The 21,724-nt window shown below is 43.1% G+C and overlaps 2 protein-coding genes across 11 annotated transcripts in view; one reads left to right on the top strand and one right to left on the bottom strand.

The window, feature by feature from the left end:
• Positions 1-15,210, top strand: part of LOC114432639 (triple functional domain protein) — a 52,887-nt gene extending 37,677 nt beyond the window's left edge. Inside the window, exons 27-63 of one of the 5 annotated variants that reach the window (XM_028400785.1) lie at positions 8-74; positions 195-304; positions 393-462; positions 596-685; positions 771-863; positions 950-1,061; positions 1,160-1,350; positions 1,515-1,616; positions 2,671-2,700; positions 2,928-3,070; positions 3,974-4,073; positions 4,213-4,456; positions 4,561-4,668; positions 4,775-4,968; positions 5,045-5,215; positions 7,438-7,533; positions 7,623-7,771; positions 8,027-8,093; positions 8,185-8,288; positions 8,372-8,441; positions 8,524-8,613; positions 8,690-8,782; positions 8,909-8,959; positions 9,045-9,122; positions 9,219-9,410; positions 9,567-9,747; positions 9,837-10,100; positions 10,203-10,687; positions 11,407-11,654; positions 11,830-11,968; positions 12,043-12,070; positions 12,153-12,315; positions 12,441-12,562; positions 12,649-12,727; positions 12,815-13,015; positions 13,093-13,231; positions 13,340-15,210. In XM_028400785.1, the coding sequence (XP_028256586.1) occupies positions 8-74; positions 195-304; positions 393-462; positions 596-685; positions 771-863; positions 950-1,061; positions 1,160-1,350; positions 1,515-1,616; positions 2,671-2,700; positions 2,928-3,070; positions 3,974-4,073; positions 4,213-4,456; positions 4,561-4,668; positions 4,775-4,968; positions 5,045-5,215; positions 7,438-7,533; positions 7,623-7,771; positions 8,027-8,093; positions 8,185-8,288; positions 8,372-8,441; positions 8,524-8,613; positions 8,690-8,782; positions 8,909-8,959; positions 9,045-9,122; positions 9,219-9,410; positions 9,567-9,747; positions 9,837-10,100; positions 10,203-10,687; positions 11,407-11,654; positions 11,830-11,968; positions 12,043-12,070; positions 12,153-12,315; positions 12,441-12,562; positions 12,649-12,727; positions 12,815-13,015; positions 13,093-13,231; positions 13,340-13,897 (5,422 nt within the window). In that variant the 3' untranslated portion in view covers positions 13,898-15,210. Of the gene's footprint in view, positions 1-7; positions 75-194; positions 305-392; positions 463-595; positions 686-770; positions 864-949; positions 1,062-1,159; positions 1,351-1,514; positions 1,617-2,670; positions 2,701-2,927; positions 3,071-3,973; positions 4,074-4,212; positions 4,457-4,560; positions 4,669-4,774; positions 4,969-5,044; positions 5,216-7,437; positions 7,534-7,622; positions 7,772-8,026; positions 8,094-8,184; positions 8,289-8,371; positions 8,442-8,523; positions 8,614-8,689; positions 8,783-8,908; positions 8,960-9,044; positions 9,123-9,218; positions 9,411-9,566; positions 9,748-9,836; positions 10,101-10,202; positions 10,688-11,406; positions 11,655-11,826; positions 11,969-12,042; positions 12,071-12,152; positions 12,316-12,440; positions 12,563-12,648; positions 12,728-12,814; positions 13,016-13,092; positions 13,232-13,339 lie in introns of all 5 variants that reach the window. The other 4 variants (XM_028400784.1, XM_028400787.1, XM_028400788.1 and 1 more) reach the window with 4 other exon arrangements.
• Positions 15,211-17,544: 2,334 nt separating this feature from the next.
• LOC114453731 (growth factor receptor-bound protein 10-like) overlaps positions 17,545-21,724 on the bottom strand; it is a 32,897-nt gene continuing 28,717 nt past the window's right edge. For 5 of the 6 annotated variants that reach the window (XM_028433641.1, XM_028433633.1, XM_028433625.1 and 2 more), the window contains one exon: positions 17,545-21,687. In XM_028433641.1, coding sequence (XP_028289442.1) covers positions 21,541-21,687 — 147 coding nt within the window. In that variant the 3' untranslated portion in view covers positions 17,545-21,540. The remainder of the gene's footprint in view (positions 21,688-21,724) is intronic. The other variant, XR_003672472.1, reaches the window with a different exon arrangement.

Here is a 21,724-nt window from a genome sequence, read left to right as displayed (position 1 = left end):
TGTCTAGATTCATCATGGCAGAGCTGATTCAGACAGAAAAAGCCTACGTGCGGGACCTGCGTGAGTGCATGGATGTAAGTGCACCATGAGAGCCTACCACTGTTAATCTGGCTCCTTCCAGAGTTGTGCAACATCTTTCACACCAAAGCTGTAAAGGAATCAGAATAAAAAATGTTTTGCTTTTTTCCATACAGACATACCTGTGGGAGATGACTAGTGGAGTTGAAGAGATTCCTCCAGGAATAATTAACAAGGAACACATCATCTTTGGAAACATGCAGGACCTCTATGAATTCCACCATAAGTAAGAAACACTTCATTCTGGAAGATCTAATTTAAAAATAGGTTTTAAATAACAGCCTTAAAACAACTATCATTCCCTGTTTTGTCAGCATTTTCCTCAAAGAGTTAGAGAAATATGAGCAGCTACCAGAGGATGTTGGACATTGCTTTGTCACATGGGTATGTTTCATTTGTTCATTGCCATTTGCTGTTCATCCATCACTTTTAAAAAATCCTTATTATGTCTTTAAACCAAGCCTAGAAATAGTAGTTAGTAGCGTTTCACTCTTAACTGGTTTCTTTTATCTTCAAGGCTGACAAGTTCCAGATGTATGTGAACTACTGTAAGAACAAACCAGACTCCACTCAGCTCATATTAGAACATGCTGGGAACTATTTTGATGTAAGTAACAGTATTAAAGTGAGACCAAATGGTTCTGATCTGCAGCATACAGCCACTTCACTGTCCTTCTCTGTTTTAATGATAGGAAATTCAACAACGGCACAGACTGGCCAACTCCATCTCCTCCTACCTGATCAAGCCAGTCCAGAGAATCACCAAGTACCAACTCTTATTGAAGGTATGCTGTCATGATAAATCTCACTGATGTGGTGACCATCTCCGCGGTTCCTGTTGTCATGGTTCCTGTTCTCTGTGTCTGTTTAGGAGCTGCTGACATGCTGTGAAGAAGGTAAAGGAGAGATCAAGGACGGGCTTGAAGTGATGCTCAGTGTTCCCAAGAAAGCCAACGATGCCATGCACCTCTCTATGCTGGAAGGTGATCAGCAGTCACTGCTTATTAATACAAACAACTAGGCTGATTTATTTTAAACAACATGTCTTACATTTTGCAATTTCCCCATTGTCGCATTTCAGGTTTTGATGAAAACATCGAGTCACAGGGCGAGCTCATTCTCCAGGACTCCTTCCAGGTCTGGGATCCAAAGACTCTAATCCGAAAGGGTCGAGAGCGCCACCTCTTTCTCTTTGAGATGTCTCTCGTCTTCAGTAAGGAAGTCAAGGACTCAAATGGCAGGAGCAAATACATCTACAAAAGCAAGCTCTTTGTAAGTGGAAATGGTGAAATTTGATGATCTCTTTATGTAATTACATTATGTTATTATGGAAACGTGTATTTATTAGCCATCTTTTTAATAACTTCCCGACTCACCCTGTAACATTTTAATGGCAACCTCACATTTATTATTCACATTTAATTCTTTCTTCCTAGACATCAGAGTTGGGGGTCACGGAGCATGTTGAGGGAGACCCCTGTAAGTTTGCTTTATGGGTGGGACGCACTCCAACCTCAGACAACAAGATTGTGCTTAAGGTAAAACATGCTTCCTCATCTTCTGATATCTTCATCAGGGTTGGACCAATATTGATTTTCAAAGGCAAAACCCTAAAATTACCAGGGGGATAAATGTACTGAAACCCATCACTTTGTGATTATGCACGCTTCTACATTAGAACATTAATGATACCTCACAGGAAAAAAAGGCTAGTGTTGGCCTGCTCATTCTGAAAACATCAGTATTGGTCTAACCCAGTTACCACTGTTCATTTTCCAAGGCTCTACTACCCTTTTTATTCTACCCTCTCTGGGGTTGTTTGTTTGCATGAGCAGCTTCAGGGTGGCTGAGAAGCTTCCTGTCATCCCATCTCCTTGATATCTTTTTCCTCTGTCCTCTGTCTCTCTCTGCGAGCTTTAACCCTCTGGTCAGATTCTGCTGTGTTCCATCTGTTAAACACAGGCACATGTGTATATCTAGGGCTGTGTTTTCTGTGGATGTTTGTATCTCTAATTCTCTATGTGGGCTGACATGCTTCCACCAACGCTAGTGACACTAATTCAGCTCCCCCAATCCTTCACCCGGGCTCTCTGCCACTTTGTAATAGCAAAGTCTTTTTTTGTGTAAAAAAAAAAAAAAAGTTAAAGCACCATTTTAATTAGTCCTGATTAAATTTGAATCCCTCATCAATTTTCAAATGTCAGGCAGGTGTTCCTGTTGTATATCACCACAGATGGATTAAATGTTTGTCAGCCGTTGGAACAGCATGAAGCCAAAATCCTAACACTTTCAGTTCTGAGCATTACAACTCTGATACATGTTGACTACCAAACTAACCCCTGAGAAGTAGTTGTGTGGTGTGTGCATTGTAAATGAAGTGTCTCATTTTTAACTACTCATGTTCTCACACACACACCATCCATTACAATGTGCTACACATTTAATTGGTATTCATTACAATGTCAAGGGAAATTATCAATGTTGTGCTTTTCTCTCATGTCAAACCATTTTGTCAGCATTAAAAAAGAATGTCCTGTACATCTGCTAAAACCAAACCAGTGAAATTCTCTATTTTATATTTTAAATTCAAAGCTAAGTCAGGGATCCAAACATGGAGCCATGGTGAGTACAAACTATCCCACAACACAGCCCTCAACCCTTTTGTACACGACTGAATAGAACAGAAGTATTAAACATAGTGAAATTGATATAAAGGAACAATAGGTGAAAGTAACATAAAATGTGGCAAATTTCTTATCAAGTTTTAAACAATTTAAAACAAGAATTCTATAATAAGTCATTTTGTTTTCCTCAAAGCTCTGTTTTTTCCCAACTCCCTCTACTAACAGGCATCCAGCATTGAGAACAAGCAAGACTGGATCAAGCACATCAGGGAGGTGATCCAGGAGCGCACCATTCACCTGAGAGGAGCCCTTAAAGAGCCTATTCATATTCCCAAAGCAACTACAACCAAGCATCACAAGGGACGAAGGTAAACGGAACACCTCAAACTCAAAACATGCATACAGAATACGTTTGCTTTAAAAGAATACTTTAATACAGCGGTCCCCAACCTTTTTTGCACCACGGACCGGTATCATGTAAAACAATACTTTCACGGACCGGCACAGAAAAAAAAGTGCATAAAGAGACAACTTACTCTTATGCTTAATTAGTGGGAGCCTTTGAGCTTTCTCAGCAATGAGGCGGTCCCATCTAGGGATAATGGGAGACATGACACCCGAAGTGTGTTTCTTATGTCCAGTCCACTCCGTCATTTTGTTTTGGCCGTCATTAACTGCTTCAGTCGTTCTTGTTCATGTTTTCTTCCATGGCTTGTCTTTTAATGCAGGGTGCTCGGTCTCGCAGTTTTGAAGGCTTCGTTGCCTCATTTGCGAGTCTGTCGCCATATCACTCAGAGCGGACTTGGTGTGTGAGAATCACCTGTTGCAATAAATCCGTATTTTAAATAGGACTCCTGATATAGTCTTTTAAATGCAGGTTTCTTTTTCTTTGAAGGGGTAGGCTCCTCTTCTTCTGTCTCCTCATTAGGCCTTTTCCCCTTTCCGAAGAAGCTCTTCAAAGATGTTTGTTTTTTATTCATTTTTGCTGCTTGTGGGCTTAATTTTGGGGCCGTATCCCGTGACCGAGACAAGCGTCTGGGCAGGTGCTTAAAGGCACAGGCGGATGAATCTGATCGATTTATAAATGAAACAGCTTTCAGACTCAGATAATGAATAATATGTTTTGCTCAGTCTTTCTGTGCGGCCCGGTACCAAATGACCCACGGACCGGTACCGGTCCCCGGCCCGGTGGTTGGGGACCACTGCTTTAATACATTCTTAAAGAAGAAAAAAGGTACACCTAAACATTTATTGTTCGGTTCATCTGTTAGGGATGGAGAGGATCTGGACAGTCAGGGTGAAGGCAGCAGCCAACCAGACACCATCTCTCTGGCATCCCGCACCTCGCAAAATACACTGGACAGCGACAAGGTAAGAACACACACACAAACACACTTTGTTGACTAAAGATTATGCTCCACCTGCAGTTCTAAGAGTACTGTAAGCTCAGCTTATTTCACATTTGATATTATTGCATCTTGCGCATTAGTGCATCTGTTACCTTTCTCAGCTCTCTGGTGGGTGTGAGCTGACCGTGGTGATACATGACTTCATGGCCAGTAACAGCAATGAGCTGACGGTGCGGCGCGGCCAGACGGTTGAGGTTTTAGAACGTTGTCATGACAAGCCAGACTGGTGCCTGGTCAGGACCACAGACCGCTCTCCTGCCCTGGAGGGCCTGGTGCCCTGTTCCATGCTCTGCATTGCCCATTCCAGGTCCTCCATGGAGATGGAGGGCATCTTCAACCACAAAGGTGCAGTGTGTTGGACTGTGTCTCCATTCAGAGAGTGTTGTATTTACTGTGAGGCTCTGTTGAAGACTGCATCATGATTTAAACCATCTGTCTGTCTTTCACAGACACTTTGTCAGTGTGCAGCAATGACTCCATCATGCCAGGATCATCTGCTACGCTCCAGCCTGGGCACGGCATTGGATCCCATACCTCACCAGGGCCAAAACGACCAGGTAGTTGTTGAGGCTGAAGTCAGATTAAAATCATACTTTGTAATTTCACAGAACCAAATAATGGTGAACTGAGCAAGCTAAGTTTAACGTATTTGGTTTTTCCAAGGTAACACACTACGGAAGTGGCTCACCAGCCCAGTGCGTCGGTTAAGCAGCGGCAAGGCTGACGGGCATGTGAAGAAATTGGCCCACAAGCACAAGAAGAGCCGCGATGTAAGAAAGAGCGGAGAGATGACAATGGGCTCTCAGAAGGACTCGGATGACAGCGCAGCCACGCCTCAGGATGAAACTCTAGAGGAGGTGGGTGGACACAGAAATACCTTGCACTCTATGTAAAGGAGTTCTGTGAAGTCACTGTGATTTTCGTCTGTTGCAGCGGGTTCGCAATGAGGGCCTGTCAAGCGGTACTTTGTCCAAGTCCAGTTCTTCGGGCATGCAGAGCTGTGGGGAGGAGGAGGGCGAGGAGGGTGCTGACTCAGTACCTCTGCCTCCACCTATGGCCATCCAGCAACACAGTTTGCTGCAGCCAGACTCACAGGATGACAAGGTGAGGAGAGCTGGGATGTTACAATGGGAGCAGAAGAGAGAAGGCCAGTAGACTGGGAGAAATAATGAAGAAGAGTCAGAAGGGGATGTCAGACTAGATTTCATCAGGGATTATAGCTCTGACTACAGCAGAAAGTTAAAGTTTTGTGTGCTTAATGCTACAAGCTATGCTATGGAGCTGCTAAATATTTTAAGTTTTTAGATTTATGGCAATATCTATGAGCCTACCTTTAGGTTAGGGTCTGATCTTTATGGCATCTGCATCTTTTCTTTGCTGATTTCTTACTTTACAAGTCACGTACAACTTTGAATTCTGCTGAATAGAGGTGAGGTTTTACAGCATTTATATCTAATATTCAGGTCCAAGTAGAAGTAAAGGCAAAACCATATTTGGTCCATTACCTGTTAAAGTTAAGCACATCTCTAAAACCCTGCACTTCTTGTTCAGTTTATGGTTTCTAGATTACACTTTTGCTCATTTCAGTCTTATTCGCCCACTTTTTTCCAAAGAGAACATTTCCTGACACAGTTTATGTGACTCCTTACTTTCAGTTATGCATAACATTTTTATCTTGGCATGTTACATCATATATTCTCCCCTCTCTTCTAAAGCAGAAAGCAACAAAAGTTTCAGGCAGCCTAGGTTTCCTCCGTGACTAAAGTGGAGACTCCTCTGACACTAATTTCTGTTTCTCTTTTGTTTTTGTTTCCTGGTTGTATCGTTTGCTGTTTGCCATGCTGTAGCATTACCTTGATTTATGTCCTGTCTTTGCTTTGTCTCAGTTTCCATACCTGTCCATCTGAAATGCCCTGCTCTTCCCCCTGTCTCTTCCCTCAGCCTATTCTTCAATTCTCTCTTTTTTTTCCGCCCAGCTCTTCAGCTAAAACCTTTCTTTGGTTTCTACAACAGTCTCTATAGTGAAATATAGCAGCTTTTTTAGACTAACTTCCTTCTTTTTGAAATAGATCTTTTTTTCCCTAAAGTCGCTCTTCCTAACTTTTATATTTTTATGAACTCTTGAACATTCCTAAATTTCTTTAGAGCAGATTATTTTCTTCTTATTTACTTGTTTTTACCTTAGCTCTGTGTCTTTAACAAACTACCAGTGTGTCGCCTGGCAGATGAAGAAAATGTTGGTAAAGAGAGGATGCATGTGACTCTTAATCTAAAAGAAGAGCATGTTGAGCTTTCTTGGTCAGTGTTAATGTATCAGAAGGCTGTAATGATGAACTTGTGGCAACATCTGCATATTATAGCTTGGTAATGCTTTGGGCCTGCAGCATTTTTTGCATGTTTATCAGTCATTGGTTTGATGAGGATACACCTAGTCGAAAAAAATCAAAAAGGAAAGTGGTAATATTTGGTCAGTGCATCTGGATTATAATCTAAATCTGATCCCACATAGAGGTGAGAAAGTCCCCGTCCCCATCATACCCCAACCCCTGGTCATCCCCTCCTTCACCTGCCCTTGCCCGCTCGTCCTCATCTCCTTTTACCCTCTGTGCGTTAACCTCATTACCCATGCGAGTAATTGGCATCTTTAAATGCTGGCGAGGCCAGAAGGGCACACAGCCTCACCCAGAAAACCTAATTGGGGAAAGTCTTGAAGCACAGCACAGCAAGGGTGAGAGTCTCCTGAACTATATATATATATATATGCATACCTACATATTCCTCTGTCATCCTCACTCTTTTATCTATTTATTTATTTATTTTTTACTTTTAAGGCCGGTCATCTGAAAAGCCTGAAAAACATCATCATTCAATCATTCTTCTCAAAACCTTTTTCCATCACTATTTGAAAGACATTTCAGTTATTTCCTATATTCATTTCCTCATTCTACTCTCAGCCTCATGTTTTTACCTTCTCATTTACAATTTCAATTTCATATACTTTTCATTTTCTTTTGAAGTTGAGTTGTAAACCTTCAGGTGGGGTTCACAAGTGGAAACATATGTTGGAATGAATCTCTTTAGACAAAAGCATTAAACACTTAAACACAACAAGCATTTTGACAGTAATTCCCCACACTTAATTAATCACTAACTAGAAATATAACTTATTAAAAATACTCATCTGAACTCCAGCATGACCTTTAGCCTTAAAATACTGGACTATTCACTCTCTAGAAAAGTTCAGCCAGCAGAATCAGCAGGGCTGTTGATTGTATACACAATATCTTTCTCATGCTTTCTCCGTGTCATCTCTCAATTTTCGCCAGACCTCTTCTCGTCTCTCAGTCCGTCCATCCAGTTCGGAGACTCCGAGTGCTGCTGAGTTGGTGAGCGCCATCGAGGAGCTGGTCAAAAGCAAGATGGTAGGACACAGACACTGCTGAAAGAATCCTTTTAGCAGTTGCTAAAGGGAAACATTTATATTCATGCTCATGTTTTTCCCCTGGTACAGGCTCTGGAGGACAGACCCAGCTCTCTGTCAGTGGAACAGGGAGACAGCAGCTCTCCCTCCTTCAACCCCTCTGACAACTCCCTCCTCTCTTCCTCCTCCCCCATCGAAGAGATGGATGAACGCAGAAACAGCATCCTCAAGAAAAGACAGTATGTGCAGTACCATCACACAAAGGATAGATTGACTTAAATTAGTTAACTGCATACCTATCCGCACTGTTTTTTTATTTATATCATAGGGACTTGCATTTGTCCTGTGACCTAATGTAGTCCTACATTACTGTAGTAATGTGTCCTACAAAATAAGCAGTGCCTAGCTCACACTCACACAAATGTTTTGGGGAGTTATACGTGTGTTAAGTAGACCTAATTTAAGTTTGCCATCTGTGTTCTTCTTTGCTCTAGTTACATTTTGCTGGAGATGGTGGAGACGGAGCGAGATTATGTCAGAGATCTCGGCCTGGTGGTGGAGGTGAGTTAGCACTTCATCAGCAGTGGACCTGGTTAATTGACTGTGCATTGCTGTGTTTTTAAATCTCCTTGTTATCTGTGTCCGCCTTAAGGGCTACATGAGCAGAATGAAGGAGGAAGGTGTCCCAGATGACATGAAGGGCAAAGACAAAATTATGTTTGGCAACATCCATCAAATCTACGACTGGCACAAAGAGTATGTGCACACACATATGAAGGATCTACATTTTCTATGTTGAGTCTCTTATTGTCATCCCTGCCTGTTTGTGTTTTGCTCAGTTATTTCCTCAGGGAGTTGGAGAAATGTTTGGAGGACCCTGACAGACTGGGGCCACTTTTTCTCAAACAGGTTGGTCCACAGTGTTGTCTTCATTTGTACTTGCTTGTCCACACTGGATACATTGGTAATTGTATGTGTTTGTTGCATCCAGGAACGGAGACTAAACATGTATGTAGTGTACTGTCAAAACAAGCCTAAGTCAGAGAACATTGTCTCGGAGTACATCGACACCTACTTTGAGGTATGAGCCTGTTTGCACTATTTTGTGCTCTGAAATGCATCACTGGCAGCCTCTAAAGAAAGCTCTGATTTTGTAGGACCTGAAGCAGCGGCTTGGGCACAGACTGCAGATCACTGACCTGCTCATCAAGCCAGTTCAAAGGATCATGAAGTACCAGCTGCTGCTCAAGGTTAGTCGATTACAACTCAACAGAGGGCGCCAGAGCTTCGTATTTTTTTTTTCCACACCTGATCTAAAAAAAAAAAGAATAAACAGACATTTGATTCTTCTAACCCAACTTTTTGTCTTGTTTTAGGATTTCCTGAAGCACTCTAAAAAGGCCGGGCTTGAGTCTATGGACCTGGAGGTAACAATGGTTCCTCTTAGATCGTGAAAAAAAAAAGACAGACATCTTTAAAAGTCTCAGACTTTTTTATTTCTGACTCTTACAGAAAGCAGTGGAGGTCATGTGCATTGTGCCAAAAAGATGTAACGACATGATGAATGTCGGCCGACTTCAAGGATTTGATGTAAGGAATGACTTTAAGAATAATGATATAGACTCATGCATCATACACTTCAAAGCACATACAGACATCTCCCTCTCCTCATTTCTCCATCTCCAGGGTAAGATTGTGGCTCAGGGCCGCCTCTTGCTGCAGGACACGTTCATGGTGTCTGACCCAGAGGGCGGGCTACTCGGCCGGATGAAGGAGAGAAGAGTCTTCCTGTTTGAGCAGCTTGTCATCTTTAGTGAGCCCCTGGACAAGAAGAAAGGCTTCTCTCTGCCAGGCTTCCTCTACAAGAACAGCATCAAAGTAAGGACATGAGTGGGTAGTGACAGCCACTTTCAGCTGCAGGACTAGATGCTTAAAACAGGGCTGATAAATTGAAACTGTTAGTTATTATCACAAAAATGCAGTTTGGATTGTGTTGAACTTTTATCTGAATTGCCCGACTTATCTTCACTGTAGGTAAGCTGTTTGGGTCTAGAGGAGAATGTGGAAGGTGATCCCTGCAAATTCATCCTCACTTCTCGGTCGACCAATGGCACTGTGGAGTCCTTTGTGCTTCACTCTTCCCACCCTGGGGTGCGTGAGGTCTGGACACTTCAGATCGCCCAGATACTCGAGAGCCAACGCAACTTCCTCAATGGTAAATGAGCAAAGGCAGACACACAGGACATACAGAAGGTTTCACAGAGAAACTCTTTTTTAACATGCTCATCCTCGTCTCTTCTGCAGCTCTGACCTCACCAATAGAGTATCAGAGGAACCATGTAGGGGCAAGCAGCGGGCCATGTCCACCCAGCATGGGAGCTCCAGTCGGAGGCAACAGTGGTTCAAGTCCAGCCCCTGGAGGAGGTGGAATCTCCCAGGGTAGCTCTATACCTGCAGGACCACAGGGTGGCTCTCGTCGGCCTTCCAGGATCCCGCAACCCTCTCGTCTGCCCCAGCCTCTACGCCACCACCCTGGGGCTGACCCAGACGGCCCCAACAAGATGTCAGGTATGGAACACGTATCTGTGTGTGTGTGTGTGTATTTTGTTTTCTAATCTAACACAATCAAAGATGTGACTGAGGTGTGAGTTTTACTCGGTTGTGATCCAGGTTCGTCCCCTCGTCCTGTCCCTCCTCCCTTGGTCCCTCCGGGTGGTAGCCCACAGGGCAAGCGCCCTGTCCACACCCCAGAAGACCATTCACAGACCCCAACTCTCTCCAGTGCTGTAACCCCTATCCCTCGCGCCACAGTTGGCCCTCTTCCCTCCACACCCAATTCCAAACCACGGCCGGGAGCCATGTCCCCTTTGGGCTCCCCCATGGCCACTCCAGCTTTTGGCAAAGACACTCTTCCTCCTCCCCCTCCCAGCCCTGGGCAAAAGTCTGGATCTGGATTCTGGAGCTCTATGCCGGGCTCTCCAGCCAGCCGGCCTGGCTCATTCACCTTCCCTGGGGAGGCAGGAGAGACCCCTATCCGCCAGAGCTCAAACCAGAGCCAAACACACAGACACTCCACGCACAGCAAGGAGGCCGACCGCATGAGTACGTGCTCATCGGCCAGTGAGCAGTCCATCCAGTCCACCCAGAGTAATGGGGTAAGACTACTACTGATCCGACTAACACAGAGCAGAGGGAGGCCTGGTCTGTCCTGTCTGCCTGTTGTCTCCTTCCTGCTGCAGCCAGCACTACTAATCTGTCCCTTACTACGCATCTCTGGCAAACTTCACTGCCCTTCAACATCATCTCTCTTGCAAAAGTTTCAACTGTCAACATTTTCAGGCTCAAAATCTCTCTAGTGGACCTCCACAGTGATTATTTTTTTTTTTTTTTAGATACTGTTTTAGACTGTCTCTAGATTTCTAACAAAGCTTATACTAACACCTGACTTCTCTTGGCCGTCCTTCACCACCTGCTGTCTTCATGGTGTGTTGCACAAATGTACTTCTCCTGCAACTAACCTCTGACGTTTGTGGTTCACAAATGTACTCAACAAACGATTCTCTCCTCGTCTTTGCCTGGAGCTGCTGCGCAAAGACGAGTCAAATGGAAAACTTCATCTTACTTCTTCCTTTCTTTGCACAGTTCTTGTTTAAGAAATTAATCCCTGTTTGTTGACTTTCTTCAACGTGAATCTGATCCTATAACAAAGCCTATTTCTAGTGGACTGTACTATAAACTGTCTCCAGTCTGTTTTCTGCATCTTTTTTGCCTATTTTCTCTCAATCTAACAATACGACACACTTGGATTTAGGTTTATTCCAAAGATAAAATGGAATAATAGCACTAAATTGCACTTACCATTCTCTTATTGCAGAGTGAAAGTAGCAGCAGCAGTAGCGTATCCACCATGTTGGTGACCCAGGACTACATGGCTGTGAAGGAGGATGAGATCAGCGTCATTCAGGGAGAGGTGGTCCAGATCTTGGCCAGCAACCAGCAAAACATGTTCCTCGTTTTCAGGGCAGCCACTGAACAAGGCCCAGCAGCCGAGGGCTGGATCCCCGGATTTGTGCTGGGACACACCTCGGCCATTGTCCCCGACTGCCCCGAGGGATCCATCAAGTAAGACGCCTGGAAAAATGTTGTAGCTGTTATGTGCTGTTTGACAGCAAGCATCTCATTAGAAAACGTTTCAGTCAAATTGCTAAACCTTGTAATTATGTGTCATTTCTGCATTTAGATCCTGTTCATTTATGACAACGCAGGCCTTACTGTTGACATTTTGTTTGTTCAGTAGAAAGTCTTCATCCTGGCACACGTCCCTGCGCATCCGTAAGAAGTCTGAGAAAAAGGAGAAGGAGGCAAAGAAGGAGCCCAAGCTGGAAAACGGTTACAGGAAGTCCAGAGATGGCCTGGCTAATAAAGTTTCTGTAAAGGTGTGTTACAGTTCACTTTAGCAATTTGCCATCATATCAGTTTCCATCTAACATGTCTTCATCTTACCTTGCAGCTTCTAAACCCAAACTACATCTATGATGGTAAGTTTGAGCTCACAATCCCTAGATTAAGTTTTCCACAGAAAATTAAGTTGTTGGTGATTTATAGTTTTTTCCTTTTCAGTCCCCCCAGAGTTTCTTGTACCTTTGAGCGACGTTACATGTGACAATGGAGAGAGCGTCACCCTCAGGTGTAAGGTCTGCGGTCGTCCCCGGGCTGCTGTCACCTGGAAGGGACCTAACCAGAGCAACCTCGCCAACAATGGACACTTCAGCATCGCTTACAGGTGAGAGAACAGACTAAAAATCACTGCTGGCCCTTTTGTGAGCCATGCTGAACACACTATTGTAGCATAAAGCATGCTGTGTTTTTGCGGCAGATGTAAATAATCAGATGTATGGTGTGTTTCAGTGATACCGGTGAAGCGACACTGCGTATAATCGGCGTAGCCTCTGAGGATGATGGAGTTTATACTTGTATTGCAACCAACGAACTGGGCAGTGTAAGCTCATCAGCCAGCCTCAGAGTGTTATGTAAGAGCATCCCATGAAAATATACTGCATTAGTGTCTCTACAGAGGTTATTTAACAGGTGCTAAGTTTGGACTTGCTTGTTTCAGCTGTATCCAGTGATGGAGTCAGAGTGAGCTGGAAAGACAACTTTGAGTCTCACTACACTGAGGTGGTTGAACTGGGAAGGTAACAGACTCACGTTTACTGTCTGACTTTTGAAATATAATAAAAACTGTTTTTTGACTGACTGACTAACCCATTACTTATCATCAGGGGCCGTTTCTCTGTTGTCAAACGCTGCGATCACCGCAGCACCAAACGCACAGTGGCAGTTAAACACATAAACAAGAAACTGATGAGGAGAGACCGGGTGACTCAGGAGCTCATTCTGCTCCAAAGACTGCAACACCTGCACATAGGCAGCCTGATAGACACATATGAAACTCCCAGCAGCTACGCCCTAGTCCTGGAAATGTATGTACACTCCAACCATTACATAGAATTAAACTTTACAGACGCTTCTCATAACTGATGCATGCTTTGTGCTTCAGGGCCGACCAAGGTCGCCTGCTGGACTACATTGTAAGCTGGGGGAATCTGACGGAGGAGAAAGTGGCCTGCTACCTGCGGCATGTTTTAGAAGCTTTACACTACTTGCACAACTGCAGAATAGTACATTTGGACGTAAAAGTGTGTACTCTGACTTGTGTATGAATTCCCAACTCTAATCTGTGAGGCAGCAGTATTGTGATGTAGATAATAAAGTTGACACTGTATTCTTTTTTGCTTGTGTTCCAGCCTGAGAACCTGCTGGTTGCTCACACAGCCAGCAGCCAGCCAGTGGTCAAACTCATAGATTTTGGTGATGCTATCCAGCTCAACAGTGCCCATTACATTCACCCTCTGCTGGGCAGCCCTGAGTTTGCCTCCCCAGAGTTGGTCCTTGGAGATCCTGTGTCGCTGACCTCTGACCTGTGGAGTCTGGGTGTGGTGACCTATGTGCTACTGAGTGGGGCCTCCCCCTTCCTGGACGAGAGCACAGAGGAAACCTGCCTTAACATCTGCAGGCTGGACTTCAGCTTCCCCAGGGATTACTTCCAGGGCGTCAGCCAGGCGGCCCGGGACTTTGTCTGCCTACTTCTGAGGGCCGACCCCAACAGAAGGCCTCCAGCCGGGCTCTGCCTCCAGGAGCCCTGGCTGCAGGCTGGTCAGGGTGATGGCCGAGCCAGAGCAGAGGGCTGCCTGGACACCTCTCGCCTCATTTCTTTCATAGACAGAAGAAAACATCAGACTGATGCTCGGCCAATCGGAGGGGTGAGGAGCTTCATTCAAAGTCGCCTTCAGCCTCGAGTATGAACACCTCTCTGCCCCTGCCGCCTCACCATAGTGGAAAAAGGCAGGACTTTCCTCCGTTTGCTGTCCAGTGCTGAGTCTGCAGGGGCTGCTATGTTTAAAAAAAAAAAAAAAAAAGGAGTAAATGAAAGCTGATCTTATCCTCATTCACAAAGTGTAAAAATCCTTTTCAGTTTAGACCTGCTGAGGTCTTCAGCCAATCAGCCCCAGAGAACAGAGTTCTCACCAATCACACACATTAATGGATGCCCTTGTCTACTGCTGCTTGCTGGTTTCAACTCAAAACCGTTTTTCTAGTTAAGGCAAAAAAAAAATCTTAAAAAAAAAAAATAAGTTATTTTCCTTCTTGAGAGTTGAAGCTAATCAGAAGAGCCAATTGATTGAGCCTTGAAGCCACTGCACAGATGCAGAGCTTTGAGAGAGCAAACAAGCCTCCCTCTTGTTGCTATGGAAGAGCACAGATGGTGCGTGTTTCTGCTCTTTTACACTAAAGCTGTAACTCAGACACTTTTGAGAAGCAGCATTTTCTTATAGAAACCATGTATAGAAAGGAAAAGTACTGTCTACGTTTCCATGGGAAAGAAAAACTAATTGTAGAATATGTTCATCAGTTGAACGTTGCTGTGGAGACAGTGACTGAACTTTTGACATTTATACATGAGCTTTTTGATGGCTGCGCTTACATTAATAATCTAAGATACCATGATGACCATGTCGCGATGCTGCACTGTCCGATCTGAGGAGGAACAATAGACACCCATTGTTTGCTTTTCCCAGAACTAAACTTGTGTTGTGCAGATATGACATGTTTAAGCCTTACATTGTGTATATATATATATGTATATATATACACATATATAGACTTCTGCCTTCTTTGGCCTCACATTCACAGTGGACTCCTGCCGGTGGACAGCAGGACAAGAGACTGTAGGGACAAGTGACAGACGTGAATGTGGAGGCAGAGGAAGACAAAATTACTGTAAATGCACTCATTGTATGTTATGTTTGATTTATCATGTGCAATGTTGCGGCTTTAACATTTTATGCAACTATTTATGAAGACATCTGTTGTATCTGTAATAAATCTAGAGAAAAGCATGTACTTGGTACTGCAAGCACTGCTGGTAGTTTGTGTTTATTTGATGGTTGAGTGTTACGACTGCCAGGCCAGGCCATGTTAGAGGTCACAATCTACAATCATTATGTTTTGATCAAAAATAATTTAACACTTCTTTTTTGTACTGTATGCCTCTGTAGTATTGGTACACCAAAGTTGCTCTAGCTTTATAGTACTTAATAAAAATGTTTTATTGCGATTATGTTTCACTTGAGTTAGGTAATCTATGACTACGTGAAATGATTGTTTACACTATGTCGGAGGATTCTTCTCATATGAACCTTTACTAAAAACAAGACTGAAAGACTGAAACTTTACTGTCTCGTCAGTCACAGAATGAATCAAGAGCTGAATGCCAGCTTATTTTTGTCATTCTAACTTTATGTACAGGTTTTTGTTGCCAAAATATTTCTTCCATGAATCACAAAAACAAAACACCATGAGAACAATATTTAATTTTTAATCTTAGTTCAAATATTCCCTGGAAGTTAAAAAAAGAGAAAACATTAATCCAATATAGGGTTAGGATGTGTCATGTTTTAATCAGGCCTCTGTTTTCCTTTTTATTTATTTTAAAAAGGTGTGCGCAGGCCGTTAAAAAACAAGGAAACTTGGACTGCATACCTCAGTTTAGGTTTTTTTTTGTTTGTTTTTTCATTGTTCTGTCTTTTTTTGTTGCGTTTCTAGTTTTGTTTCATAAACATGTTTGCTACATTTTATGTTTTTTATCTTTGCATGTATATTTCTTTGTACAGATCATGCATATTCTCCCCTGTAAATAGTCCTCATTTTGCCATCAGTTATTTGAAAATTAAACATATTGAACACATACTGTTTGACTTTTTCTTTCCTTTCTTTTTTTTTTAATTCTTTTTTGTTTTACCACCTGGACATAGTAATTATAATTTTATTACATCTTGATACATGCAGTCATACTAATGGGTGCTACATTATGTGTTAAAACAGGACCCAAGGCTCATATACGTAAGTATACTGATATTATTTGACATCACTGATATTTATGTATTGGTGTTTATTCAGTGTTAGTGGAAGGATGCTACCGCATCGTCATCGTTTGAGCTGCTTCGTTGTTTCTAACACTCTGCACTGTCTGCAGCACATGTGGTGCTACAGTGAGTCAGATGATGTCTTCCAGGTAAGCTGCTTGTAGTTTGTGCAGGAACAACACATGCAATACATTGCATAACACTGTCATAAATCTGTCTAGCATCGTAGCTGGCCTGCTATACTGTTTCAGTATACTGTATGTACAAATATTGACAGATAAATCCGGATGTTTTACTAAAACCTGGGTTCTATTAAAAAGAAAATTGAGCGCACTGCCCTCTAGTGGCTGTTTGCGCGCAGTAAAATAATGGGTTTCTTTATAGTTCACGATGATTGCTTTAAATATATAAAAGTTTTATATAAACTTGTCATTATTAGATTGTCTTTTGTCTACTCTGTCCTTTATGACATTGTTGCTTCTACATAACAGGTACCCATCCCCATCAGTAGGATGCCATCACAGCGCGCCACAGGTGGGCTTTGTTCCTACTTGGTGTATTTTGACTCGTATTCCACTGCCCTTTGTTGTTGTCAGGATGGACTACGTGTTTCTTGGCTTTCACGTATCTGATTGGGAAAAACAGAAAAGATGCGTAAACGTAAGTTGTTGTAAGCAGATGGAAAATATCTGCTGTGGCCACACAGAGCAGTAAAATCATACAGTCATTGCTCCTTGTCTAAACGCTTTTTTGACCATCACATTTTCCACAAGCTTAAAGTTGTGGCCAAAAACTCCTGTTACTTTTATTTTAACAGTAATCGTGTATTTGTATTTTTATTTTTATTTTTACCACTATATTTTTTTTAATTCACAAAAAAAGATTTACCTTAGTGACTACATTTGGTTCCCACGAGCCACAGCGTGGCCGTGGATTGTGTTTGCGGCTGCAACCTGCCGCTGAAAACACCGGCAGACAACACGACATCTTACAGCTATTTACGGTTCTGCTTGTTTATGATATTCCATGATCACCAGCAGCAGCAGCGGCGGATGAGGCGGTGGCGGTAGTTGTGGGCGTTTGCATTGATTACAACTGGACGCAGCTGCGCAGCTTCTACCCACGGAAACCTGCGTCCCCGTGGCGGGAACGCGCACAGGTAAAGCGGATATTTATGGTCAGTCATGACTTCAGCGCTACGGCTTATTATTAGGATCCTGATCCTGTCACCATATCGTTGGTAATTAACGAGGTTATTTCTGTGCCATGTGCGTAAATACGCACAACTCTCCCTCTTTGGAAAGGCTGTAAACAACATACAATTTACGCCTAATTTATTATCATCCTGCAAAGGTTAGAATGCAATTTCAATTGGCACACAATAATTTGGAAGTGATTTATTTTGACTTAAATTATCCTGTCACTCCTGTAATTAAGTCAAAAACACAACGTTTAGTCAAAATTAAGGACACTGACAGATCACAGCCTGCCTGTGCATGTGAGAACAAAACAGCCGTTCAGCCATGTTTGGTTTATAGCAATGTTGTCTTTTATTCTAATTTCCAATAAACAGAGAATATAAGTCCCTTATTTGTACAAAAATACCTGAACAGGATACAATGTAGATCCAGGAGCCGCACACACAGAATGAAGCAAAGCGCAGAGGGGTTATGTTGGGAAAAAAGAATGATTATGGTTCATTTGTTCTTTTTTTTTCTTTCCCTGAAATGTTTTTTTGACTTCAGCTTATGATGACTTCAACCTAATGATAAAAACACAACCAACACTGAGTCAGTTATCAAACCCAATGAGATGGGATGTAGGATTTAGTTCCAGTACAACTTCACAGTCACAGCTAGTGAGTGGATGGATGGCTACTAAAGACTTGTTACTGTTTAGAAAGAGGCACCTGCTGCAAGACTTGGTTATGACAAAAAAAAAGAATTAAAAAAAAGCTTTGTTATGCACCTCTTTAGCTACAGCATATACTTGCACTACTTGATAAAAAGTGTACAAAGCTACTAAGAATATCCCCACGAGTTAAGCGTTAGAATGTGTGTGTTAAAACACTGCCGTGTGTGTGTGCATCCAAACATTTTCTAGAGTGTTTTCTAGAAAAGTAAAGCGAGTGGAATCAGAGAGAGAGGGGGGATATTCAAAAGATGTGGTAACAAACAAACAAAACCGGGTTGGATGCTGGCAGAGGTGAAGGCTCCGACAGCCGGTCAGCTTATACACACAACTGATGTTCAGAAATTTGACACGTGCCAAATATCCAGTTTGACCTCTTAAAATAATAAAAAAAATTAATTTAATACTGTATATACTGTGGTATAATATTATATATATTTATATATAAGGTCATTTTGTGGCAAACCAAAGAAAATAGAGAATAATGTCAACATAAACACAATCAAATAATGAAAAAAAGGACAAAATAAATCATTCTTCATTTTACATGGAGTCATGAGCAAAAGCATAACGCCCCATACATAGTGATCTGTGACCTAGGTACAGTGTTAGATCTACATCCTCTCCAAAGCTTCACATACTTTATACTGGTATATTCATATAATTGGACTTGTGTAAAGGATTGCATTGTAACACAGTGATTAAAAATGGAGGGAGGAGAAGAGAACGATGATCCGTCCCCTGTTGACCCACAGCGGCGTGGCTTCACTTCCCCCCTTTGACAGACAGAAAAAGAACCTCGACGTGCTTTGACAACCGAGAATGCTGGGATACCTCCAGCCAAAATCCGGGTCTCCTTTAACAGATCCACTTGACTTTTACCCAACTGACAAAACAAACTTCCTCTTACCGTCTCTTAAAAAAGGCAAGTATGATAACCAGCAGAGTTAGCAATCCTGAAGAGTGAATATAACAGTCTGGCCACACACACACACACACACACACACACACATTCACCACGGGGTCATAGCTTAGAGGCTGGACACAGGTGGGAGAGGGGGGCTGGGGATTCAAGCATTATCCAATCCCTGGAGAGAGTCTGCCCTGACTGACTAGAAAGGCCTGATTGGTGGAGCACAGAGCTGGTGAGAAGGTGATTAGTTCACTTGTGGCGGGCGGCAGTGTGTCAATGATAGTAATTAGAGAGAGAGTTTAGCTAGCCTGGCAGGGAGTCTGGTGGCCTCGAGCTAACCCTGTGAATCTGCCCGAGGATGGATGGAACGTGCAAGGGATAGAGGGCAAAGCCAAACAGGTGTCACAAGCTTCCAGTAAAAATGGGAAAAATGTCCGCTATGTAGAAGCCACTTTAAGTGGAGCATGTTAAAAAAACTTTTATTATGCTTGCATGTAAAAAAAAAAAGAAAAAAAAGCCAATCCTGGTGAAAACTGTGGTCCACAGTATGTGCTGTTTTTAATCCCATTCATTCTTTATCTTTTCCACAAACTTGGAACAATGTGCAAGCATGCACAGTGAAGTGCATCTGCATCTACTGTATCAGTGGGCAAATGATCATTAACTCCAGTACAGGAGAGACTGGATGTGTTCTGTAACTAAGTGGGAAGTATTTGCATTATTTGCATATTTCTTGGTCGGCCATCATTCGAAATAAGTCGGACGATAACAGTACAACTCCAGCATCCCTATGTGCTGACTCAACAGGCCAATTAATTAACCCCTTACTTCATTTTACCTATGACATGCAGGTTTACTTTGGATCCAAAAGGTGTACTCATTTTCTATTTCTTGCTGGGAGTTAGATGAGAATGTTGATACCACTTGTCAAGTCACACGGCACACAAATGTCAAGGAATGTCGAACGCTGAGGTGTGTAAGCCAAGTATGAAGCTGTATCCATCCTTAATCCAATTGTTTTTTTTGGACAGAGCCAGGTTCATATTTAACGTACAGTGGTATCAATGTTCTCAGCATGTTACTGTATGTGCATTTTAACATCAATTCATACACAAGGCTCACAATTTTCAACTTAAGGCGAGTGAAGCCCAATTCGACTGTGTGGCTGCACAGTCAACTGAGTTAATGTTTCAAGTCATTTGTTCAAATTCCATATTTAAAACAAGACAAATAAAAAGTTATGCGAGTGCTTTTGTTGCTCTGTGTGAGGGAACAGTGGTCAGAATCCGAACATGACAGCTCCAACCCATCAAATCAGAATGATTCAAAAAAATGTGCAAGCAGTGAGCTCAGAACAGACTTAGGAAAAGACATTCAATGACAAATTCACTGACAGATAATAACCCTTTTGATTTAACAAAAAAAATGACTGAAATGGTAGAAGCTTGGGGGTGGACACGCTTTTTAAGGAGTCTATTTAACAGTCATACTCCTCTTCCTCGCAGTCTTGAGACGCTGCAGCTGGTTCGAGAGCACATTCGTTATTTATGGTAGTGTGGTGGTGTTGGTACGAGCCACACGGAAACCTTTCTCAAAGGCACTGCATAATCAACTGACTCTTTGCTCCCACGCCACTGTAATCCAATCAGAGCTGGTGGAAATTCACATGCATGCTTTCCAGAATGGGAGTGGAGGAGGAAGAGGAGGCAGCTTCATTTAGCTAGAGAGCTGTCGTCTGTCCGCCCAGGAGTGCAAAACTAGTTCTGCATTGAATCAACAGTAATAAAACAGCATTAAAATGACATCAAGTAATCAACTCTACAAGAGAGGCTTCTTACAGCCTTTCTGATAAACATTCCTCTGTCCTTTCAGCAAACCCTCGCCACTGCTCTGCTTATTGTGCCTCTAGCTTTTTCTTTTTTCTCTCCAGACTTTTCTCTGAGCTTGTGTGGAGGCGGGACTGGGGTTGCACCGGGGGATTGTGGGTAAAGACACAGCAGAAGACGCCGCATCAAGCCCTATATGGGGTGGAGGGAGGAGAGGGCAGGGTGTCAGCTTATCCAGACTGGACTGCACAGGTTGAGAAAACTCCTGGATCGAGTTTGATAAGACCCAGAGAGGTTTCCCATCCATCCCTGATGATCAATGAGGAAGTCAGAGGGGTGGTGCTCCCCGTCCGCCTCAAGAGTGAGGAGGAGCGAGGGTAGGGTGGGCACCACAGCTTATCAGGCCTGGAGGATGGGGGGAGAGGGGGAGTTAGTTGAGTGGGTTTAAGGGTGAGGGATCCATCCAAGAGACCCGAAGCACTCCTGCTGGCAAGATGTTACTGTATCTGTCTTGTGTTACCACAACGTGCTTCATGGTCTTTCTCAAAAACGAAAAAAAAAAAAAAAAAAAAAAATCAGCTTCTGTGACAACAATGCAGGAGGATCAACTGCAACACTCGGACTGTCCAAACAATAAGGCAGAGAAAAGTGCAGCACACTAGGGGGCATCAAACATCCAACAATGGCTCCAGCTGAGTTGGTCACATCTCCAAAAAAACATGATGGAACTTTTCTCAAGCTCCTCGCCCCCATTGAGTGTTGATTAGGTAGGGGGAGAGGGAGGAGGAGGAGGAGGATGCGGTGTGATCTCAGGGTGAGAGGTGTGCAAAAAAAGGGGAGAGGGGGTTGCTTGGTGGTCGGAGGGTGGGGTGTCACAAGGCCACAGCGGTGCAGGGGTGTTTGAGCTTGCAGGGCAGCACTCCTCTGTTCAGCTGGTAAAACTCTACCAGGTGGATCAGGTCGGTAAACTTGGTGGCGCCGTCGTCAAGGCTGAAGAACACCTGACCGTCTTCCTCACACTAGAGAGGAGAGACCACAGTTAGTTGTTTTGTTCTT

The sequence above is a fragment of the Parambassis ranga genome, chromosome 2 (assembly GCF_900634625.1).
Source record: "Parambassis ranga chromosome 2, fParRan2.1, whole genome shotgun sequence".
Lineage (NCBI taxonomy): Eukaryota > Metazoa > Chordata > Actinopteri > Ambassidae > Parambassis > Parambassis ranga.
Note: the sequence above shows the minus strand (reverse complement) of the source record. Positions and strands in the feature narration are given on the sequence as shown.